This window comes from Acyrthosiphon pisum, chromosome A2 (assembly GCF_005508785.2).
Source record: "Acyrthosiphon pisum isolate AL4f chromosome A2, pea_aphid_22Mar2018_4r6ur, whole genome shotgun sequence".
Classification (NCBI taxonomy): domain Eukaryota; kingdom Metazoa; phylum Arthropoda; class Insecta; order Hemiptera; family Aphididae; genus Acyrthosiphon; species Acyrthosiphon pisum.
In genome coordinates, this window is record NC_042495.1 from 25,461,959 (window position 1) to 25,484,633 (window position 22,675).

Genomic DNA, 22,675 nt, shown 5'->3' on the forward strand with positions numbered 1-22,675 from the left:
GAACCAACTTAAATCGGTAATTATCTGTAAAAAAAAAAAAACTAGTTTTTGATGACTATAACTAAATTATATTTTTTAATATATACATTACAGAGCCAACAGTTCTATTAAAAATGTATAACAATTGGGCATTACTTATGTGTTTCATTCAACTCCCCAAACAATTTTCGTTATTTTAAACAAACCTTAAAGTTACTTACAGAAAAAAAAAATAATAACAATAGTACAAGGAACAGATAAAACACCACAATTATACACCATAAACCCAATACATCCAGGAATAATTAAATTAAAAAAAAATTCACCTTTATACAACAGAATACTTAACATGGACGAAGTAAAATTATTAAAAATCAAACTCGATGCTAATGTAAATACAACCATAGATATTCCTAGAATGAAAAATAAAATGCGATTCATAAAAGCCTTATTTCAAGAATTAACAAAATTAAACCGCAAGATGCAAACGTCAGTTTTGAACTGTTAAAATTACAATTATTGTTAATTTAATAATTTAATAACTTAATAATTAAAATTCTTATAATATAGCTTAAATGCATTAAAATTGGGTAGGTAATACAATTACTAAATGTTATTATGTAAATACAGAGTTCATCAATTTACCAAGCTTACAAAAAAAAAAACGAACTCTTCTTTTTATCTCATAATAATGAACTTATTCAAACAAATAAATACATTTTAAGTGTATTTCAAGTTCATATTTTCAAATAGATTTTGTTATACCATTAAAGAAGTTTTCTATCTCAATAAAAATTTTATAAAAGTTAAAATGAATGTCATAATTTAATTATGAATTGAAATTAAAATGAAAAATTCATTATTTATTAAACTTTTTGTTTAACTAAGGATATAATAGTATTTATTATAGATTAAAGGGTTTACCTAAATCATAAAATGTATGTGTTATTTAGTTTATTTCTTGTGATGTGCGGATCATTTTTTAAATTATTATAATATGTTAATTAATTTATAATAATAATTATAATTTTTAAATCACAATATACTCCATATTATTCGAACCTTTTAACATATACTATTATTCTTAATAATCTCAAAATCTTCTTGTACAAATTTTGATTTAGCTGCATCAACATTAGTTTTTACATGAAACTCCATTAATTTATTTGAAAAAACATGGTTTTTATAAATCCTTAAAAATGTCATGGATCAGAATTTATTTTAGTAAATGCATAATTATAAGAAAAATAGGGAGTGACCATACATGGTGAATACTAATTGTGTTTGTTTAGATATAATCATTCATTTTTTGCATTTCATTTATCATTTCAGAATAATTAGGTAGTGGTTATAAACAATGCTCAGTAAATTAGTAAACATGGTCAGATGCTGTCTCAAAACATAATCCAAACCACTTGTCTGGGATAGAGAAGTAAAATAAATGTTAGTAATTCGCGGCAACATTGGTACTACTCTAAGCACGACTATTAAATTGCATCTAAGAGGTAAAATTGTTTAACATAATTCATAAATTAGGTATTTATATATTTTTTACAATTTGCATTACCAAAAAGCTTCAGTGGCTGTTATTAAAATTCTTCAACTATCAACAACGGAAATAACTGATAAAGACTTTTAAATTAGATATATTCTGATAGATACTTATTTCATTTAATTTGTGAACTTATTTTTCCTATGTTTCCCCCCACCATCCATCAGAAAGTAATTAGTCACTAAAATACTATACCCAAACACTGTGGAGTTGAGTTTGTGAATAAAATTATTTTGTCAATGACTTATTTAAGAAAATTTATTTTTTAATTTTATAATAAAAAAGAATACTATTTAAATCACACTATCATTCTTTTAATATTTGTCGTATTCACATTATGTATTTTAAAATTTAAAAATATATGACTAATGCAGTAATGTGATGTAAATTATTGTTATACTTGCAGCAGTTTTTTGTACATACTAAATATAAGAAATTATTACTAAGTAAGAAAAAAAAATTCATAATATAATATGAGATATAAGTATCGTCGCTTAAATTACGAATGCACCTCCTATTATTTAGATAATTACTAACTTCGAAGTCAAAAAGATTAATAGGTGTACCATCAGTATGGTTGTGGGTACATAACATATTATAGCAATGAATAGTGATGCCGGTCATTCAACCACAGACAATAAGTCAAGTGGGTGCCGAATCATTTTCAACCTATTTTGTTATTCATCATATGTTGTAAAAATATGAATTTCAAACGCTCATAAGAATTTAATTTGACTTTCCGGTAAACATTTTCTTTTGATAAAGGTAGACAAACTTATGAAGAATCTTGTATTCAATTATCAAATCTTAGATAGTTAGATTTAAAAATAAAATTTTGATGAATTTCGAACTCAAAATAATTTGCGCATTTTCGTTAGTTTTTCGTAATTGGACAAATTCGAACTAAATGCTTATAAAAAAATATTGTGACTGTATTTATATATTTTCAACTGCTATTGTACGAATATATTAAGAGCCTCGTATTACATTTCAAGCTTGTTGACTCAACGAATAAAATTAATGACTCTAAACAGCTATAAAAACCAATAAGTGGTTCTGTATGTCCGCAAAAAAAGACAATATAGGGGGAGGGGAGAATAACCACTGACCACCCCCCTGAAAACGCCACTGATGAAACCCTTGGCCCTTACAGTTGTAAGTATGTAATATCAAACAGTTTCATGTGGGAAAAATTATTTTAATTTTATTAATATAATATTATTGTATCTATTATAAGAATAACTAGTAGTTGTATCGATATTATAATATAAATATTATAAAGTTCAAGATCAAAGCACCTTTTTGTTACGTTGTATTAATAAATATTATCTCAAAAGTACCTACTACCTAATAGTTTTTTTAAGGTAAAGTAGGTACTAGGAACCTAAAATGTATCAAGTAGTCAAAACATGCAATAAAAACAAATATTTACATACCTACATATTATTTTGTATTTAAGAGTTGTTGATCTTAAATGTTACAAGACAAGTTATACATTTGAATGTTATAAATAATATTATCAAGACAAATTTTATTAAATTTTATGTGGCGTAAATCAAAAAATATTTTTTTCTCCAACCAGAAATAATTACATAAGTCAAACTGAAATCAGATTTACAATAAAACAAAAGGTAAAATGGTACTTAGGCATATGAAAATAAACTATACAGTATTGAGAATAATATAAGATTGAAATAAGAAAAATCCTATTTATAATAACTAAATTACATTCAGTTATGAAGAAGAGAAAGACAGTTCTATATTAGCAATCCGCATCATTCTTGTAAGGGGCTCATTAGCAGCATAGACTGTGGTACATATTGGGACTGGGACATAGTGGTCAGTGGATATAGTTGTTATTTTGTGATAGAAAAAAGTAAGGAATTTGAATTTAAATTAACTTACTTATACTCTGGCCCACGAGAGTCCATACGTAAACCGCGCATCTATACTGACGGTCGCGACAGCTGCTGGCCGAATTTTCTCCCACCATAGTGCTGTTCCCACCACTCGGCAACGTGAATACAGCGGGTCATAAAAACACGGCTAACGACGGCTGTCGGCGATCGTTGCCGGCCGGTTTCCGATCGGTATGATTCAGCGTATGTAAGGGGAACCGATGCGCAGCGACGGACGCGTTCTGACATATGGACTCTCGTGGGCCGGAGTATAGTAATATAGGCTGACAGATCTTCATCGCACATAATTGTTTTTCCTAAGCAATTAATTATCATTTTTCAAATCTAACACACTACACAGGCCTATTGTACAGTGTACACAGCAGAGCAGTTACTGTCAGTGAGATAAAGAAAATCTATTGAAAAAGAAACTGCAACTCAAACTAGGTACTTCCCACAACAATCATATTCAAAACATCATTACACAGATAATTTAAGTTCTAAAATTACTATTAAGTATTATTGGTATCTATAACCTAGGAAATAATAAATTTTAATTTTTAAGGCAGTATAGGTAACAGAAACAATTGAGTAATGCATATTTTGGACACTGGATAGCATAGTTTGGATAATATTATATAAAATTATTATTATACATCCATCAAAAAATATGTAAGACTGTAAGAGAATAGTTTCATTTTAATATTTTTATAAAACTATTTTATTATATATCAACCTACCGGCAAACACATACTTACTCAGTTAATAGTTTTATTTAACTACTAATATTTAATAAATACTTTCAAAATTTGTTAGGCAATTAAAATGAATCAATTTTAAATTACTAATACAACAAATAAGTAATATATTGAATTTAAACTGGTGTCAGTTATGAAAATAAGGCTTGGCCGATCCCTTGTACTTGCTGTGAACAATTAGAATATTTTGTCGGATGGCAAATTGATTTAATTGTTGTGATGTATTGTTGGAAATAGAGTAAATATAAAATACTTGCATACAAGGACCAATAAAAGTATATTAAATGCTTATATTTAAATATATATAAATATGTATTCAAACACACAAAAATTGCTTATTTGCTAATAATAAAAACATATAAAAATAAATATGAAAAACAGTATAATAATAAATAAAAAACATGTAAAAATAAAAGGCAATAAGTTAAAAAAAAAAATACAAAAATAAATAATGACAAACACAAAATTATTTAAAAACAAGTTATTATAATTATAGAAATTAAACAAAATTATACAAAGTTTGGGGATAGTTCCCATTTCACAGTTGCATTTCAGGATCTTTAGACATATTATCTGAAGAGCAATATCAACATTAATAAACCAGCATTATTATAACAATAAACCATATTTCACAAAACTGTTGACTGAAGTAAAAAGCTCATAGCAGAAATATACTTCAGTTCAACATCACATATTACCAGGGCATAAAATTAAGATATTTTGCTACTGCACACCTAATTCTACACCAAAATATTTTAAAACAATGAACATAGACCTAGTAGTGCACATGCCACTTATAACTTCATTGCATAATATATACATTCTAAGATAATCTTCTATAAAAGACCTTGATACCTATATGGTTATGATTAAATATTTTAAAATTAAAAACGAAATAGCTTGGGTTAATATAGGTATTTATTATATTATAAGCCGCCCAGAATATGGTGTAGTCGGTATTATTTTTAATGTTGAGGGTCCCGGTGACAGTTTTTCAAATATTCCACAATTCTATAAATTTGAAAATTAAATTTTATATTTTAGATGCCACCTCAATTATAAGACTTTTCCACTAATCTACTACCCGATACCTATTTAGGGGGGATGATAGGGTGTTTTGTTTCGAAAAAAAGGACTACGGGAATAACTCTCAAGCTTTGTAGAATTGTCGGATTTTGATGACTATTTTTTTTATCTGAAGGAAGAACACTTCCAACAGCCCGCATCGATATCTAATTTTGTATTTTATTTCAAATAATTGTATCATAAAATTATAAAAAAAATGCTTTTTATTTTGTATTTTTTTAGACATATTTTAAAGTTTGAGAATAAAATATTGAAAAACAGAGGTCGATGTGGGCTGTGGAATATTTACCTCTAGCAATTAAAAAAAAAAAATGATGAAATTTGGTTGATTCCACAAGGAGGTATCGTTATTCCCGTAAAGTGTATTTTTGAGGACAAAATGGCATCGGCACCGGGCGCCTAAAGGATTTAAACAAATACAATATGCTTATTAGTTATTAGTAATTTCAGTAACCAATATTGAATATTAATCAAATAAAAATGTATAAAAGCCGAAAATAAGAACTGCACACAATTATAGGCCCTGCATAATACATCATCATACATTGTATATTATACACAATTTACACAAAAAATATACAATAAGCAAAAAAAAAGAAAACCAACATCATCTTGTATCACCAATGCTTGTCTGAAATAGGAATTTACGTATCACTAAAAATGTAATCATACATATCTATTTAATCATGCTGCATCGCATACACTGTCCTCGTCCGAAAAACGCCTATCTTCTCAACCGTTGTCCACATTGCGATCGCACATTTCTGGCTGGCACCCATTAGCCAATGCATAATTGAGACAATCTAAATGACCGTCTAAGAGGCGGCAACATACGTCCACTAGTCCCACGGGCAGCCGTTGTCACGTGCATACCGTAAACAGTCCGTGTGGCCGTTCAACGCTGCACTGTGGTACGTCTTCTTGTCCCATGGGCATCCGTTGTCCCGTGCGTACACGAGACAGTCCAAGTGGCCGTTCTCCGCGGCACTGGCACACGTCATTTCGTTCCATTCACAGCCGTTGTCCCGTGCATACCGAAGACATTCCATGTGGCCGTTCTTCGCGGCATGGGAACACGTGTTTTCGTCCCACGGGCAGCCGTTGTCCCGTGCATACCGCAGACACTCCATGTGTCCGTTCTTCGCGGCACTGGAACACGTCTTTTGGTCCCATTGACAGCCGTTTTCCCGTGCATAGACGAGACAATTCAAGTGACCGTTATGAGCGGCGAAGGTGCACGTATAAACGTTCCATGGACATCCATTGTCCCGTGCGTACACGAGACAGTCCAAGTGGCCGTTCTCCGCGGCACTGGCACACGTCATTTCGTCCCACGGACACCCGTTCTCCCGTGCGTACACGAGGCAGTCAATGTGGCCGTTCTCCGCGGCACTGTCACACGTCATTTCGTTCCATTCACAGCCGTTGTCCCGTGCATACCGAAGACATTCCATGTGGCCGTTCTTCGCGGCAAGGGAACACGTGTTATAGTCCCACGGGCAGCCGTTGTCCCGTGCATACCGCAGACACTCCATGTGTCCGTTCTTCGCAGCACTGGAACACGTCTTTTGGTCCCACGGGCAGCCGTTGTCCCGTGCATACCGCAGACACTCCATGTGTCCGTTCCTCGCGGCCCTGGCACACGTCTTTTCGTCCCACGGACAACCGTTGTCCCGCGCATACCGCAGACAGTCAATGTGGCCGTTCTTTGCGGCAATGCCACACGTCTCTTCGTCCCACGTGCAGCCGTTGTCCCGTGCATACTGTAGACAGTCCAGATTGCCCGATTTCGCAGCCATTTCGCACGCCGAACCTAATCTCACCATACCCATGGTAATAGGATTCATGATAAAACAGGAACGGTTATCCCAAGGGACGCCGATCGCACGAGCGAGTCTCAGACAATCGATGTGTCCGTACAACGCTGCCCACTCGCACACTTTTCCAAACTCGCTGGGCAATGACGATCTGCTGTACATTGTCTCCCTGCTGTCGTCCTCGTCTGTGTTTCTGTCGGCTTTGAACAGTTCGAACAGCGACAAGCAACAACGTCGCAATTCGACGTGCCGTGTTCTCAACAAGTCATACTTGAAGCGCTCGAACGTGTTGCAAGCGTAGTACGCCATCTTCACCAGGCTCGGTAACTCGTACATATTCCCGTTGTCCGGCTGTCCGCTCCAAACGTACAGTGCAGTGCTTTCCACCCGTGAGTAGACGATAAATCGAACTCGAGACTTGTGTGCCGATAAAACGACGGATCGTCCGACTCAACTGTAACGATTGACTGAAAAATTTTAATGGTAATCGACGTGTGCTAAAACAGTAAAGCGTTTATAACGACGTTAAAAACAATTTTAAAAAATTCAACTCGAGAGCGTGACTGAAAATACGACAATCGTGCCACAGAGTATGACGCTACCGACCACAAGCGTAAAACGACTCGATCGATTTATTATGACGCCCACGAAACTGCCGAAATGTTATTGTCAAAGAGGCTGTGGCGACCCACATCAATAACCATAATTGTAACCGCGGTATCAGCGCATCAGCCGCAGCCAGCTTGATCAATTTTATATTATACTGCGCGTAATATACCTCCATGACGTGACTGTCGACCGACGGACTCGTTCTTGTTTTCGGACGTGCGTCGTCAACCACTCAAACTGTATCATTATTTAAAATTTATATTACACTATTGACTGAATGAAGATTTTATTCGTATCGGTATGGAATAGTTACGTACCGGCTCGTATCGAAGTCAGACTCCGATACGTATCGATTGTATATTGCACAATATGTTATATGGTCACCCACAGATATGTATAATAAATTATTATACATATCTGTGGTTACATCTTGAACGCTCTTGATCTCAAATTTCTTCCTTGAAAATCTTGAATTATTTTATAATTATACCTAACTGTTATATTTCAATACTTCATTTTAATGGGTAACCTGTGGTCGGTCTACTCGTTTTGGTAACCCGACGAGTAGACCGACCGCCATTTCCTACCAACAAGTTACTCTTTGAAAATGCGTGGTAATAGAATAATGTCGTCGAATAGGTGATAATAATTTGTGATAATGATTATGATACGGCTTGGCGGCTTTGCGCTTTGCGAGAATGTTCAGATTTTTTAAATGTCGGAGACGGTGCCTTTTCGTTTGTGGAACAATGTCACTTCATGTGAAATTCGATGTACGTTAAACCAAGTCACTTAAGTAGGCACTCCGATTGCGTCGATCGCGTACAATATTCAACTGTGTATCAGGTGTGTATTGCAGATAAATACTTAAATTTAAATGTTACAGCCATAGTCATAACAAATTAGTTTCTTAGTAGAAGTATTAATTTCCACCAATTTATTTTTTCACCATCGTTCTTAACTCGTAGCGATACACCATTATTTAGTCACTATATTATCATTTATCACAGTTTTTAACACATAATATTACAGGCATAATTTTAGTGGCTGCTACTTTACGACCAGACACAATGTATGACCAGACTAATTTATTGCTGGGTATACTCTAACTTGCAATATGTGGCTTTTAAATTAAATGACAAAAGTATTTTCGTTTGTAGTGGATATGCTATAAAGAACCATGTCATATCAAGGGCTCAAGATGGAGAATATTAAATCATCACCAAACTATAAGTACGAGTAATTTTATTCAATAAACCTTTATATTTCAATAATAGTGTCACTTACCCATGTTTTAGGATATTTTAGGTACGAAGTTGAACCACTTAGTTTCAATGATATTATAAACACCCTACTTATGGTGTTGTCATAAGCGTTCCTACCGATTGCCCTAATGATTAAGCAGCTTTAAATAATCTAAAAAAGAAACTGGCATTCCGTGAAAAATATAATGATACTGATGAGATGGTACTTCCATTTGAACCTGTGAGTAACTTTTGTTAGATTTTCAATAAGATCTATATATTATGTATAATAATATTTAAAAATAAAAATAATTTTTATTAGATACCTATTATTGAAATTCCAAATTTTGGAAACTAATGTGCTGTAATAAATACAAAGTCAAAATGATGTAGAAAAATAACAAATTGGTAAAGAGAAAGTTTACTTAAATCATTTCATGAAAGGGTGAGTCTTAATTGAGTTTAAATTGTTTGATTGTTTGTTTTTTAAATTCATTTTAAATTTCAGATATCTATAGTAGGATAATAGAAATGACAAAAAGCGCAAGATGTTAAAAAACCTTACAAAAATAACTTACAGACTCAAAAGAAGCCGTTTATTATTATGAACCCAAAAAAGTTGGCATCAAAGAGCATGAGAAAGTTAAGAAAAACTTTATGTCTTGATTACTGGCTACACGGATATGCTTGTTCTAGAAGTTATGGATTAGGTAATGAAATGAAATTTAATTTATTTTATTTAATTCCACTTTTAACAAATTAACTATACAATATTATAAAAGGAACAAAATTGCCATGAGATGGATATTGGTTGATTGAGTCTCTATCAGATTACACAAATACTATTTATTAATACCAAGAAGGAGAAAATGGAAACAGTTATAACATCTAGGGCCAGTTGCACCATCTACGGTTAAACTTTGATTAAGCTTAATCAGCTGATAACAGATATTTGACCGGGCAAATTCGGCCGATTATACTCTGGTTAACTTTAATCAGAGACGGTGCAACTGGCCCCTAGTGATTCAATGTCAATAATTATTATTAGATTAAAATTAGTTTTTGATATGTTATTTATTTATATTTTGAATATTATTTATGTTCTGTTTAATATGCTAGATGTCTCAATTGGATGGAAATTTTATGAAATTAGATGAAGCGATTAATAGGTTTAGTACTGTTGCTATGAGATTTTCCATTTCAGTGAAACGTGAAAAATTTAAGTGAGTTTTGAACTGTTAAAATTAAAATTATTGTTAATTGTTTAATTAATAATTACAATTCTCATAATATAGGATAGTGTAGTGCTACTGCTTAAATACATTAAAATTGGGTAGGTAATAAAATTACTAAATGTTATGTAAATACAGAGTTAATCAATTTACCAAGCTTACCAATGAAAAACCTACTCCTATTTATCTCATAATAATTAATTTATTCAAACAAATAAATACATTTTAAGTGTATTTAATGTTCATATTTTCAAATAGTTTTTGTTATATTATTTAAGAATTTTTCTATTTCAATAAAAATTTACAAAAGTTAAAATGTATGTCATCATTTAATTATGGATTGAAATTAAAATGAGAAATTTCTGATTTATTAAACTTTTTGTTTAACTTAGGATAGTAGTATTTATTATAGATTAAAAAGTTTACCTAAAACATAAAATATATGTATTATTTAATTTATTTCTTGTGATGTGTGGATAGTTTTTTAAGTTATGACAATATGTTAATGAATTTATAATAATAATTATAATTTTTAAATCACCATAATATGCTCCATATTATTCGAACCTTTTAACATATACTATTATTCATAGTACATGCATTTAATGAAATAACTTAAAATCTTCATGTACAAATTTTGATTTAGCTGCATCAATGTTAGTTTTTACATGAAACTCCATTAATTAATTTGAAAAAAACATGGTTTTTATAAATTCTTAAAAATTTCATGGAACAGAACTAATTTGAGTAAATGCATTAATATAAGAAAAAGAGGGAGTGACAATGCATGGTGAATATTAATTGTGTTTGTTTAGATATAATCAGTCATTTTTTGCATATTCCATTAGGTAATAAAATTAAGAGTAAAAAATATATACATTTTTTACCTGTAAATATTAGATAATATTCTGAAATATTAGATGAAAACGACAATACATGCAATCTTTTAGAACATGCAGGTAAATATGGATAAGTTCTGAGAACATTAATATGTTAATTACTCAAATAAATATATTTTTAATATACTTTACATTTTTTTCAAACAAAATAAATATATTTATTTATTTACTTTTAATTAAGTGGGTTAAACAACCCAATTGCATATTAAACAAAAATAATTTACAATGAGATAGATGTTGATTGGTCACAATAACTGTATAGAGTATGGAGAACAAAACAATATATGGAGTAGGAAAGAATTTGAGAATTAAATATTACAAAATAAATATATAGATTATAGTTTTGTATACAAACTATACACCTACACACTCTACTTTTAAAATCATTTTAACTTATTAAAAACATTTTATTGTACCTATTTGTAAATTGTTTATTTCACTTAAGATACCTAAACAGTAAACATTTAGTATAATATTTATTAAGTCACATTAAATGTTAATCATGAATTATTAATTATTAACCAAATGTGGTTAGGATAGTTTAAATTATTTTGTAAGTCAAACATTTTTAAAGTTACCTACATTTCAAATTATTATTTCTTGAATGATTTTTTTAGTTATTAAATTTTATTGTTGTATCATTTTTGTAATGAAATGAATACTAATCAAATTGTAATTAGTATTCATAAACCACAATTTAAGATACCTATTATATTATCTTAAATCGATTCATAATCTAACCACTTGATGTCAAATTTTTTGGAGAAATCTCCCGAATATGTAATATTTTGAAGTTCTCTACTTTCGTAAAATCATATATGTACCTACACCTACATAAATATTAAGTAATAAATACCAAATAACTAAAAAAGTAACTATTCTAGAACTGCAATATATGATTCCTTACCTATCATCTAAAATATAAAGTATTTAAATTGTTTAAAATAGTTTCAAGTAATAAGATAATTAAAACTATTAACTTTCTCCTCCTAATAACACAATAAACAAATTGAAAATATTAAAAATGTCAAGCGCAGAGAGAAAGTCTCCATCAAAATACAACGGCGTGCGAACAATTGTTGTGTAACAATTATTTTTTATTCCTTTTCTTATTACTTATTTCTAATATACAGAAAGTCACAGGAAAACCTGAGAGATGAGAAACTTTTGTGCTAATCAATATTTTAAAAGTTTTTTTTATTTATATAATTTATAAATACTTACGCTATATTTTTTTATTTTTTAATAATGAAAAATCAAAACAGCTAATTCGTAAATCTGATTACAAGAACAATTTTGATGATTAAAATATTTATTTAAGTAAAATAGCTTATTTTTTAGAATTTTTTTAATTAATTTAGTGCGTAATAACTTTTTTCAAAATATTATTTTTGGGAATTTCTTCACATGTGTATATTTCTTAAACTATTTATTAACCATATAATTTTCATAATTTTTGTCATATGTTTAAGATAATGTCAGTTTGGTATTTGTTTTTCTTAATGACCCACGCGCTTGTCTCGTTACATGCCAATACCGAAAAATATATTGACTGTTACTAAATAGATACCTACTGACTTTCTACAGATCCGGCTGCAGAATATCCTTATATTGAATAACAAGTGAATCGAACTGGTAGTTTTTAAGATTACGAATGGCGAAAAAACAACCAGTCATTTTTATTTACATAGATAGATAGAGGAGTCTTGTGTTACATTTTCAAATCTTAGTTTTAAAAAGAAAATTTTTTATGAATTCTTAACGCAATATAATAAGATAATTTTTGTAATTTTTTGGTATTTCGTTAAGATATGAACTTTAAATGCTTAGAAAAAGAAACTGTGACTAAGGATTTTTAATATTTTTCAAATGTTACTGTAACTATAATAGTAGGAGCCTTGTATTAAATCTCAAAGCTTTTTTACCCAACAAATAAAGTTTTATTGACATTCATAGAAATAAAAACTAATAAAATTAGAAACTGAAAATGTCCCTAAACAGTTCAAAACAAATCAAAATATTTTGAAAATTTTATCTTGTAAAGTAAATGCGAATATTAACAACCATTGACACTATCATGTATTGTAATATCACGTTCATTGGTTTTAGAGTTACACCAAAAACAAATTTTGTATAAAAATTACCGCTATGGTTTGGAGACTCAAAATATGCATTTTTTTTACAAATATTTGTACTTATGAATAATAATTCAAAATTATTTATTTATTAATGTTTATACTATTTTCTGTTCTAGCTTGAGATCACATTCTGAACAAGAATAGGAATGTTATTGACTATATGATGAACTATATGAACATAACATTTTTCACGGATAAACTTGAAGGATGACCCGGACCCTTAATGTGTTTTGAATTTTAAATATTTCATTTGACATATTTTAAAACTGAAAATTTTGCTCTTCTTTAAATATTTCAATGAATTAACGAAAATGGTGGACATGGGGGTGTCGCTCTGCTGTACATTAGGTTTAAAGTGAGTCACTGTAATAGATGGTGTTAAATTTGAATTCAATGATATAATAATATCATTGTATAAGAAAAACAATTCAGCCTATGACATATTGATATTACTAAATATATATTTGATATTATTGTGAATTAAGTATTTTTTGTATAACCTGTATGTTTATGTGGAAACTTGTTTTTAATTTTCAATCCTTAGCTATAAAATTTAAACATTTTATAAATTTTTAACCACAAAATTATTTTTAAATTTTAAATTTGATAAATGTTATCAAAAATCAAAATTAAAATGCTTATAAAAAAATTGAGTGACTGTATTTTTAATATTTTTAAACTTCTATTGTACAATATATCAGGAGCTTTGTATTCAATTTTTACTCTTTTTTAGCCCCATAAATAAAATGTTATTAATATTTATAGAAAAAAAACCCAAAAAAAAATTAAACTTTGGGTCAAAATATTTTGGAAATTTTTTCAAGTATAGAAATTGATAAAACAAATATATGATATAAATTTAAAGAGTTTATGGGTTCTTTGGTTTCGAATTACAACTAAATAAGAAAATCACAACATGAGAAATCGAGTGAATATCCAATTTTGTGTAGCTTGAAACGCACATAAAAATTTAATTTGACTTTCTTATAGTCATTTTTTTTTTTTGTTGATAAAGGTTGACAACCTATTTACGAATATTGTATTACATTTTAAAATCTTAGATTGAAACAGAAAATTCTTTATGAATTCTCAACTCAAAATAAATAGATAATATTTGTGATTTTTCCGTATTGCGTCAAGATTTGAACTTAAAATGCTTATAAAAAAAAAACTATGACTAAGGATTTTTAATTTTTTAAATAAACAAAAAAACTAATAAAATTGGTAACTGAAAATTTCCCAAAACAGTTCAAAATATTTTGAAATTTAATCATGTAAATAAATTGCTAATATTAACAACCAGAGACAATATCATATATTATGTAAATTTGTTTTAGCATTCAACCAAAAACCCAAATCGATGGATTTTGCATAAAAATTCCCATTTTTACTTTATTTTTATGTTGTTTATCTTAGCTTGCACGAATAAAATAATAATAGTGAATTTTCAGTAATTTTAAAGTGCACAAAACTACAAAAGTCTTATATATGTGTGTATGGTGGTTGAATGATGTGAAGGTGCTCCAGACTATTTAATACATCATGTTTTGTATATTATACAAAAATCCAAAAGGTCACGACTTGCGACTATTAATGGTGGTTTATGTCGTTACATTTTGAAAATAATATAGTACAATTGTAAATTTAATTTTAATGGAGGTAGAATTAAATTATATCATTTTCTCTCATAGATTACCTGATATGTTTAAAGAAAAACGGAATCGTCACTTGTCACCTCGCAGTTCCAAGTCACCCCGATTGACGGTATAATATAATATGTATTTGCAGAACCCCGACTCTCAGCAATACGTTATGATGTAAATTTGGTTAATATGAGTTTGGAACTCAATTAAATTTGACGGAGCAAAACATTTTTTATAGGTATAAATCAGGAAAAACATAAAATAATCGAAAATTTCTTATGCCTACGTCGAATACCTTTTAATTTTTTTATTGCTTTTATGCAAGTATTCCAGTAGTGGCATTTTAATTTTTAATATGTTTATTGTGCCTTAATAATAAAAGAAATTTATTTTAATTAATGAGAAATTAAAAAACAATTCTTATAGTAGTGCATGATAACAGTTGTTACAACTTTGAAAATTTATACTTGGGTCAAGAGTCCAACCACTGGAATCGTATATACGCTATACTTATTTTTGAATTTCCATCAACAACAACTTAAGAGGAACCTGAGGAACGTTGTAGGCGTCTTACATTCTCAAGTAACTGAACCAAGCGAAAATTTTTATATCTACATAAATTAAGAAAAACTAAAATAATTGCAATTTCCTATGCATATGAATATTTTAAAAATGTGATGGTTCTAAATTCTAACATAAACAATCAGTGAAAATTAAGTGTATTTACTGTAATTTAATTTAGAGTAGGTAACACCACTTACACCAAAACCAATTTTATGTAAAAATTCACATTTTCCTAAATTTTTTTCCCGGCGATTTCGGATACTAGGTACTGGGCATTTCGACCTCACCCGATGCACAAACTGGATTCACTTTTCTACCGGAAAAGATGAAAAGCGAAGCAATTATTTCGAATACTTATTGTGTACGACACAAATAATAAAAATGTATTAAGCCCCGTTCACACGATCAAATAATTTGTCAAATATTTGATGTATGTCAAACTTCAAATATTTTAGAAATGGTTCTAAAATATTTGGAGTTTGACAAACGTAAAATATTTGACAAATTATTTGATCGTGTGAACGGGGCTTTAAGCGGAACGTAAATTTGCCAATGGTATCAATATAGGTACGTCGATTCACACAAATTTTTAAACTAATGATGCTAAACGTGATCTGCTCGTCGTACATTTGCTATATAAGAAGGAGACAATAAAATGACCGTGTCAGTGTGTTACATCTTAAATCGTGGAGCTGTATCGATCACGAAATTTAGAAAATTTAATGCCTGCGATTCTGTCTTATCACCGTGTACCACGAACTATGATACTAATAATTGTTATCAAATAAATAACAACATAATATTATTATTTTTTCGTTTGCCGACTTTAAATTTGGATCGCTGGCGAATAACGATTATTTGAAATTTGAACAAAAATACAGACTACAGAACACTCGTACAGAGTTCTATTCGTACATTTTATTAAAAAATTACCATGCATAGGTGTATTCTTTTTTGTGAAACATCCAAATTATGGCCTCGCCACATTACGTTGATTTTCATTTGTAATTCTTATTCTTAATTGTACTGATTATATTTCTTAATAATATTGGGTCAGACTAATTTGCTAATTTTTGCTCACAAATATAGATTTCAAAAAAATTAAAATAGAAGGAAATAATGGCTTAACATATTCAGGTTAAATGATTACCCAATGTCTATCTGGCATAGTATCTATCTGGTATTTAGATATTTTCTACAACTTGATATTTTCAGAAAGTTATATTTCTCCGTCGTCGAGTTAGAACAAAATGAACAGACGAATAAATGATTTGGAAAGCTTTTACGATTTTAAATCACAAAAAAATCCTTAGAAACTTAATAATGTCTAATTCACACTTATGGAAATATATTACTCAAGTCTCCGATTTAAAATGTTTTCCATATCCAAAAGTTACTTAGTGGTTTATCATTTTTAGTTCATACCATGGATTATACTTAGAATGGTTTTCAATTTGAAACATATGATGTACTACATACAAGGAGCTAGGAAGTCGAGCGAATGTACCTATTGACATTTTTCAGATGTCGACTTTCTTGAAGATAATTCTACAGACTCAGATGAAGACATACAACCTGTTCACGAGACTCATTGTATATCTAATTGTGTTCGTGACTTATATTTGTTTCAAAATGACTCAGCCCGTTAACTCATAATAAATTAATAAATAAATCATTATATGTTAGAATCTTAAAATATCCACGACTTGTTTTAAAAATAAGATACAAATGGGTACTATAATGTTTGATTATAATATTATGTTACATCACTCTAATATTATATCCAACAGTAAAAAATTGAATCTGCTGTACTCATATTTGCATTTTGATTGTAGTTCAAAGAGAGAAAACAAATGGTTCACTGCCATATTTTTAACAAAGTTTAAGTTTTTTAGGCAATAACATTTTGCTGAGCAAGAATCCAGTGAGAGTTTTTTTTTTATATGACTTACTTAAATTCCCGACAGAAAGTTAACAAATAACTTATAGCCTATAATATATTGTTAATTTTTTAACTCGTTACATACGAAAATTGACTATGAATTTGGATCCATCAAACTTTGAAGTTTGCCTTAGTACTTCGTGGGCACTGAAAGAAATTGTCATAAAATTGGGGTAGTACAATTACTAAATATTATTATGTAAATACAGAGTTAATCAATTTACTAAGCTTACCAATGAAAAACCAACTTCTTTTTATCTCATAATAATGAACTTATTCAAACAAATAAATACATTTTAAGTGTATTAGTTCATATTTTCAAATAGATTTTGTTATATCATTTAAGAATTTTTCTATTTCAATAAAAATTTACAAAAGTTAAAATGTATGTCATCATTTAATTATGGATTGAAATTAAAATGAGAGATCTCTAGATAATTAAACTTTATGTTTAAGTTAGGATAATAGTATTTAATAAAGATTAAAAGGTTTTCTTCGGGTTTACCTTTAACATAAAATGTATGTACTATTTAGTTTATTTTGTATGATGCGCGGATAGTTTTTTAAATTATTATAATATGTTAATGTATTTATAATAATTATTATAATTTTTAAATCACCATAATATGCTCCATATTAGTCAAACCTTTTAACATATTATGCTATTATACATTTAATGGAATAACTTAAAATCTACCTGTACAATTTTTGATATAGCTGTATCAACATTGGTTTTTGTATGAAACTCAATTAATATATTTGTGAATATTTATTGTGTTTGATTAGGAATAAAATTAAGAGTAAAAAATATATACATAATGAACCTGCAATTATAAGAAAATATTCTGAAATATTAGATGGAAACGATAATACACCCAATCTTCTAGAACATGCAAGTAAATATGAATAAATTCTGAGAACATTAATATGTTAATTACTCAAATAAATATATTTTTGATATAATTAAAATTTTTTTTTAAATAAAATAAATATTTTTATTTTTGTATTTTTAAATTAATACAGAGTTATTCAATTTTATGAAGAAGATTTTTGTTTTACTGGTGTAGAAAATTTAAGTGAGTTTTGAACTTTTAAAAATAAAAATTATTGTTCATTATTTACCTACTCAATTACAATTGTCATAATATTGGAAAGTATAGCACTGCTACTCTATATGCAATAGTTAAATCATTTAAAAGTATCCCTTTCCTCTACGATTTGGAAAGTCAGAGAATCTGGAATCTTTGCTCTAGGAACTTTTCCTGCAGATAACACTTTAAAAGTTTCTTTTCAAATAATAAATCTTAATTATTGAAATGTTAATATAGAATGTATGAATAGTACGGATGATTGAAATGAAGTTGTATTAATTGTAATTAGTTATTTGAGTGACGAAGAAGCAACGCAACACATGTCTGACCCTACCTAAACTTTACGAGTTTTTGGACAACAGGATAATATATTTTATTGAACACAAATGGTGCCTGAAATAAGTAAATTAAGTGAATTAAATTATTTGTAGAATAAAATTTAAATTAAAACTGTGTTCAAATAGTTTTAAAATGGTTAATAATACATTTTTTTTGCTTCCGACATTTTCTGGTTTTGGGTATTGTCATTATTAATAAGTGGCATAATACACATAAAATTATAAATAATGAATTTAATTAGGTATGATGGTAAATTTGACACATTTTCAACTATTTTAGACGATGAGACTGCTACAAAAAATGTTTCTTGTAAATTTATTAAAATATCAAATTTACTAAAAAAATATTGTATTTTAAATGTAATATACCTGTGTTAGTAATATATTACGGTTTGATATCCACAAATACTCGATGACTTATTAATATTTAAAAATATTTTATATACTAGTAAAAATAAAAGTATTCGTGGATCTACAACTATTTTAACGCCATCATACATATATTATGATACGTAATTGGATATGATATGCCAATGTATTTTCTTTATTATACATTAATTTAATGTAACAATATAATATAATAAGATATATCTTATTAAATCTTTATTCAAATTTATATATATATTATATTTTAATTAATATGATATAATGTTTCAATAGTTGTTAGAATACAAAAAATAATATACTATGTATTAATAAAAGTCTAAAACAAAAATATTTTTACATTATTTTATTATAAAATATAGTTTGATGATACTCAATATTTGTTATTTTTATTACTAATAATAATAATTACCTAAATCATATTTAAATAAACACGCTTCATTGTTGTAGCATATTACTTTTATTGATTCACAAATTAAATGACAAAGTGGTGATCATTACAATTGACAATTGATGTGTTTCACTGAACAAGATATTAGCATATTAATTGATGGCTGAAACAAAAGACACGGCACGTGTCATTCACAATTAATAACCAGTGCCACCAACTGTTTATCATTACAATTACATACATTACAGCTCATTTCCACTTAGTATAGGACCAAATTAAAAATACATAATTAATAGATCATTTTTTTTTTCCAAAATCTAAAGTACATCAAAAACAAATTTATATCTAATTCATACAGTCATAATAAAAAAAGACATATTTATAACTTACATAATTATATAAACAGATATTAAACAAAATAACATATAATTGAGCCTTATGGTTATAATACATTATTTAATTAACTATAGATTTATAAATTCAAACAATTAGGAATTTCTTTAATTATCTAACTTCTCCATAACATTGAAACATTATACACAGTCTCAGGATTATCCTTAAATAAACTAACTCTTCTCTCTTCCACCAGCACAGACTACGATGGTAATTCAGATCACATCTTAGTCACCAATTGTAGCATATTACTTTTTATTGACACACAAATTAAATAATAAAATGGTGATCATTACATATAAAAATTGAACTGTACCACTGAACAATAACAAAATAACATAATAATTGTGGACTGAAGCAAACGACACTGCCGTTGCTACTCAAAATTAGTACCCAGTGTCACAATCTATGTACTACAATCACATACATTACAATTGAAATTTAATCTTTAAGTTTTTCTAATTAGATACATTTAATAAAAATCAAGTAGTTAATAATGCAAAGAAATTTTAATGAGTTAGATGTAAAATGAACAGGGGAATAAAGAATTAGGAGGGCAACAGTTGTTAATTTTAATTCGCCTGGAATAGCCTTAGATACCCAATAAACATTATACAGTCTCAGGATTATCCTTAACTAAACTAACTCATCTCTCTTCTACCATCACAGACAACGATGGTAATTCAGATCCCATCTTAGTCACCAATTGTAGCATATTACTTTTTATTGATACACAAATTAAATAATAAAATGGTGATCTTTACATATAAAAATTGAACTGTACCACTGAACAATAACAAAATAACATAATAATTGTGGACTGAAGCAAACGACACTGCCGTTGCTACTCAAAATTAGTACCCAGTGTCACAATCTATGTACTACAATCACATACATTACAATTGAAATTTAATCTTAAGTTTTTCTAATTAGATACATTTAATAAAAATCAAGTAGTTAATAATGCAAAGAAATTTTAATGAGTTAGATGTGTTGCAAATACTACGTGATGGGCAGCAGTAATTATTATCTAAAAGACAACGTAATAGGTATAAGGAAAGTATGATATTTGTTATATAAAAAAGCAAGGCTACACGTAGCAAGGATGTACGTGTAGGTACCTTTTTCCTTATACTAACGCACCTATATAACAGGGACCCTAACGAAAGGCTCATCACTCTATAGTTAGCAGGCTACTAGTTGACAGTATCCATGCTGATTATTTATGTCTTAAATTGTACCGTTTCAATAATTTGAAACTATTCTTAATTGATTTATGTTTTATATTTAATAAACTTATATTATAATCAATTCGAATAAGAGTTATTTGTTCGACTTCGAAGCCTATCAACAGTGTCTCTCATCCGGTTCACAACAGGAACAAATTTTGGTGCCGAAACCAGGGATCTTCACATACATCGTATCAACACGACGAAGATTCCGACCCGAATCATTTAAGGGAAACCTGATCAACTTCTCAAGGATCATTCAGAACATCTGCAGTCAATCGGAAGGCGTTTGGGAGCAACGAAGTCAAATACAAACAACTTAGTAATGTACAATAGTTGGTAAGCATAGTCTTATGTCACAAAGGCCGAATCGACATCGTAACAGTTTAAACGTAAAGTTAGACGATAGTTTTGAAATAGACTTTTCTGAAAGTTATATATTTGGTGTTGTATTAGGATCACCCGTTAGCATGACAGGTACTAATAGCAACGCGTCGAGCGATAATACGAGTGTAAATCATACAGTTACTATAGATAAAACTGTAGAGCACGTAATACGATTGGTACCCGAGTTTAGTGGGGGTATAGATGAAAAATTAGTATTTTTTATAAATGCATGTGAGTTAGTGATAGATATAACTTCAGTGGCTAATCAGGACATAATGTTAAGGACAATCCTTAATCGAATAAAGGGCTTAGCTTACGAGGTAATAAAATACGAAAATATAACTAGTTGGGCTATGTTAAAAACGTTATTGAAAACTACATATGATAGACCCACAAATGCAGCGTATCTACAAACCGAATTGTTTAGCGCGAAGCAGCGATATAAAGAAACATTAATAGAATACCGTTAATAGAATACGTAATTTAGTGCAGGCTGTAGCACACAAGGTAAAAATGCAAGCGACGCATTAGCTGTACAAAACAATATAAGGGAACAGGCCTTATTAGTATTTTTGGAAGGGATATCCGATAGAATTAAATTAATGGTAAAAAGTAAACATCCCTCCACATTGGAACAGGCTATTCAAATTGCAATTATAGAAGACAAAAATACAACCCCAAATGAATGTTAACTAATATATTAGTTAGCAGTTCAGAAGTGTGATTCGTACACATCCCCCACAGGACGTTGTGCGTGAGTATTTGTGTTCTGCACTTGTGTTGTGAATAATTAAGTCGGTGTGCTTTAGCCGTTAGCCGTGGTACATAACCAAAAAAAAAATTGTAAATCGTTTTATCAAGTGCGTGTACGATAAACGTGGTCGTCGGTTGGTACCAGTTGGTGTTATCACTCTGGTTTGAGATAGTGATAAGCAAGAACAAAATATACATGATAAGCGATAAGATCGCAAAAAAAAAAAAAAAAATAACAAACATTTCGTTTGAAATATTATAGCGTGTTTGAATATTTTTTTTTCTCGTGTTTGACGTATTCGTTTACAAAAAAGAATTAAGGATACCGTTCTATTCAATCGAACAAGA

The 22,675-nt window shown here is 29.1% G+C and overlaps 2 protein-coding genes across 2 annotated transcripts in view; one reads left to right on the forward strand and one right to left on the reverse strand.

The window, feature by feature from the left end:
* Nucleotides 1-6,112: 6,112 nt before the first annotated feature.
* On the reverse strand, nucleotides 6,113-7,399 carry LOC100162859 (espin-like). The gene has a single exon (XM_029489887.1). The coding sequence runs from the start codon at nucleotides 7,397-7,399 to the stop codon at nucleotides 6,113-6,115; it is 1,287 nt and encodes a 428-aa protein (XP_029345747.1).
* Nucleotides 7,400-10,062: 2,663 nt separating this feature from the next.
* Nucleotides 10,063-22,675, forward strand: part of LOC115034123 — a 15,828-nt gene continuing 3,215 nt past the window's right edge. The window contains exons 1-2 of the mRNA XM_029489888.1: nucleotides 10,063-10,166; nucleotides 22,062-22,255. Coding sequence (XP_029345748.1) covers nucleotides 10,063-10,166; nucleotides 22,062-22,255 — 298 coding nt within the window. The remainder of the gene's footprint in view (nucleotides 10,167-22,061; nucleotides 22,256-22,675) is intronic.

Coding starts and splice junctions, on each gene's coding strand:
- LOC100162859 (XM_029489887.1), bottom strand. CDS start 7,399: ATGGCGTACTACGCTTGCAACACGTTCGAGCGCTTCAAGTATGACTTG.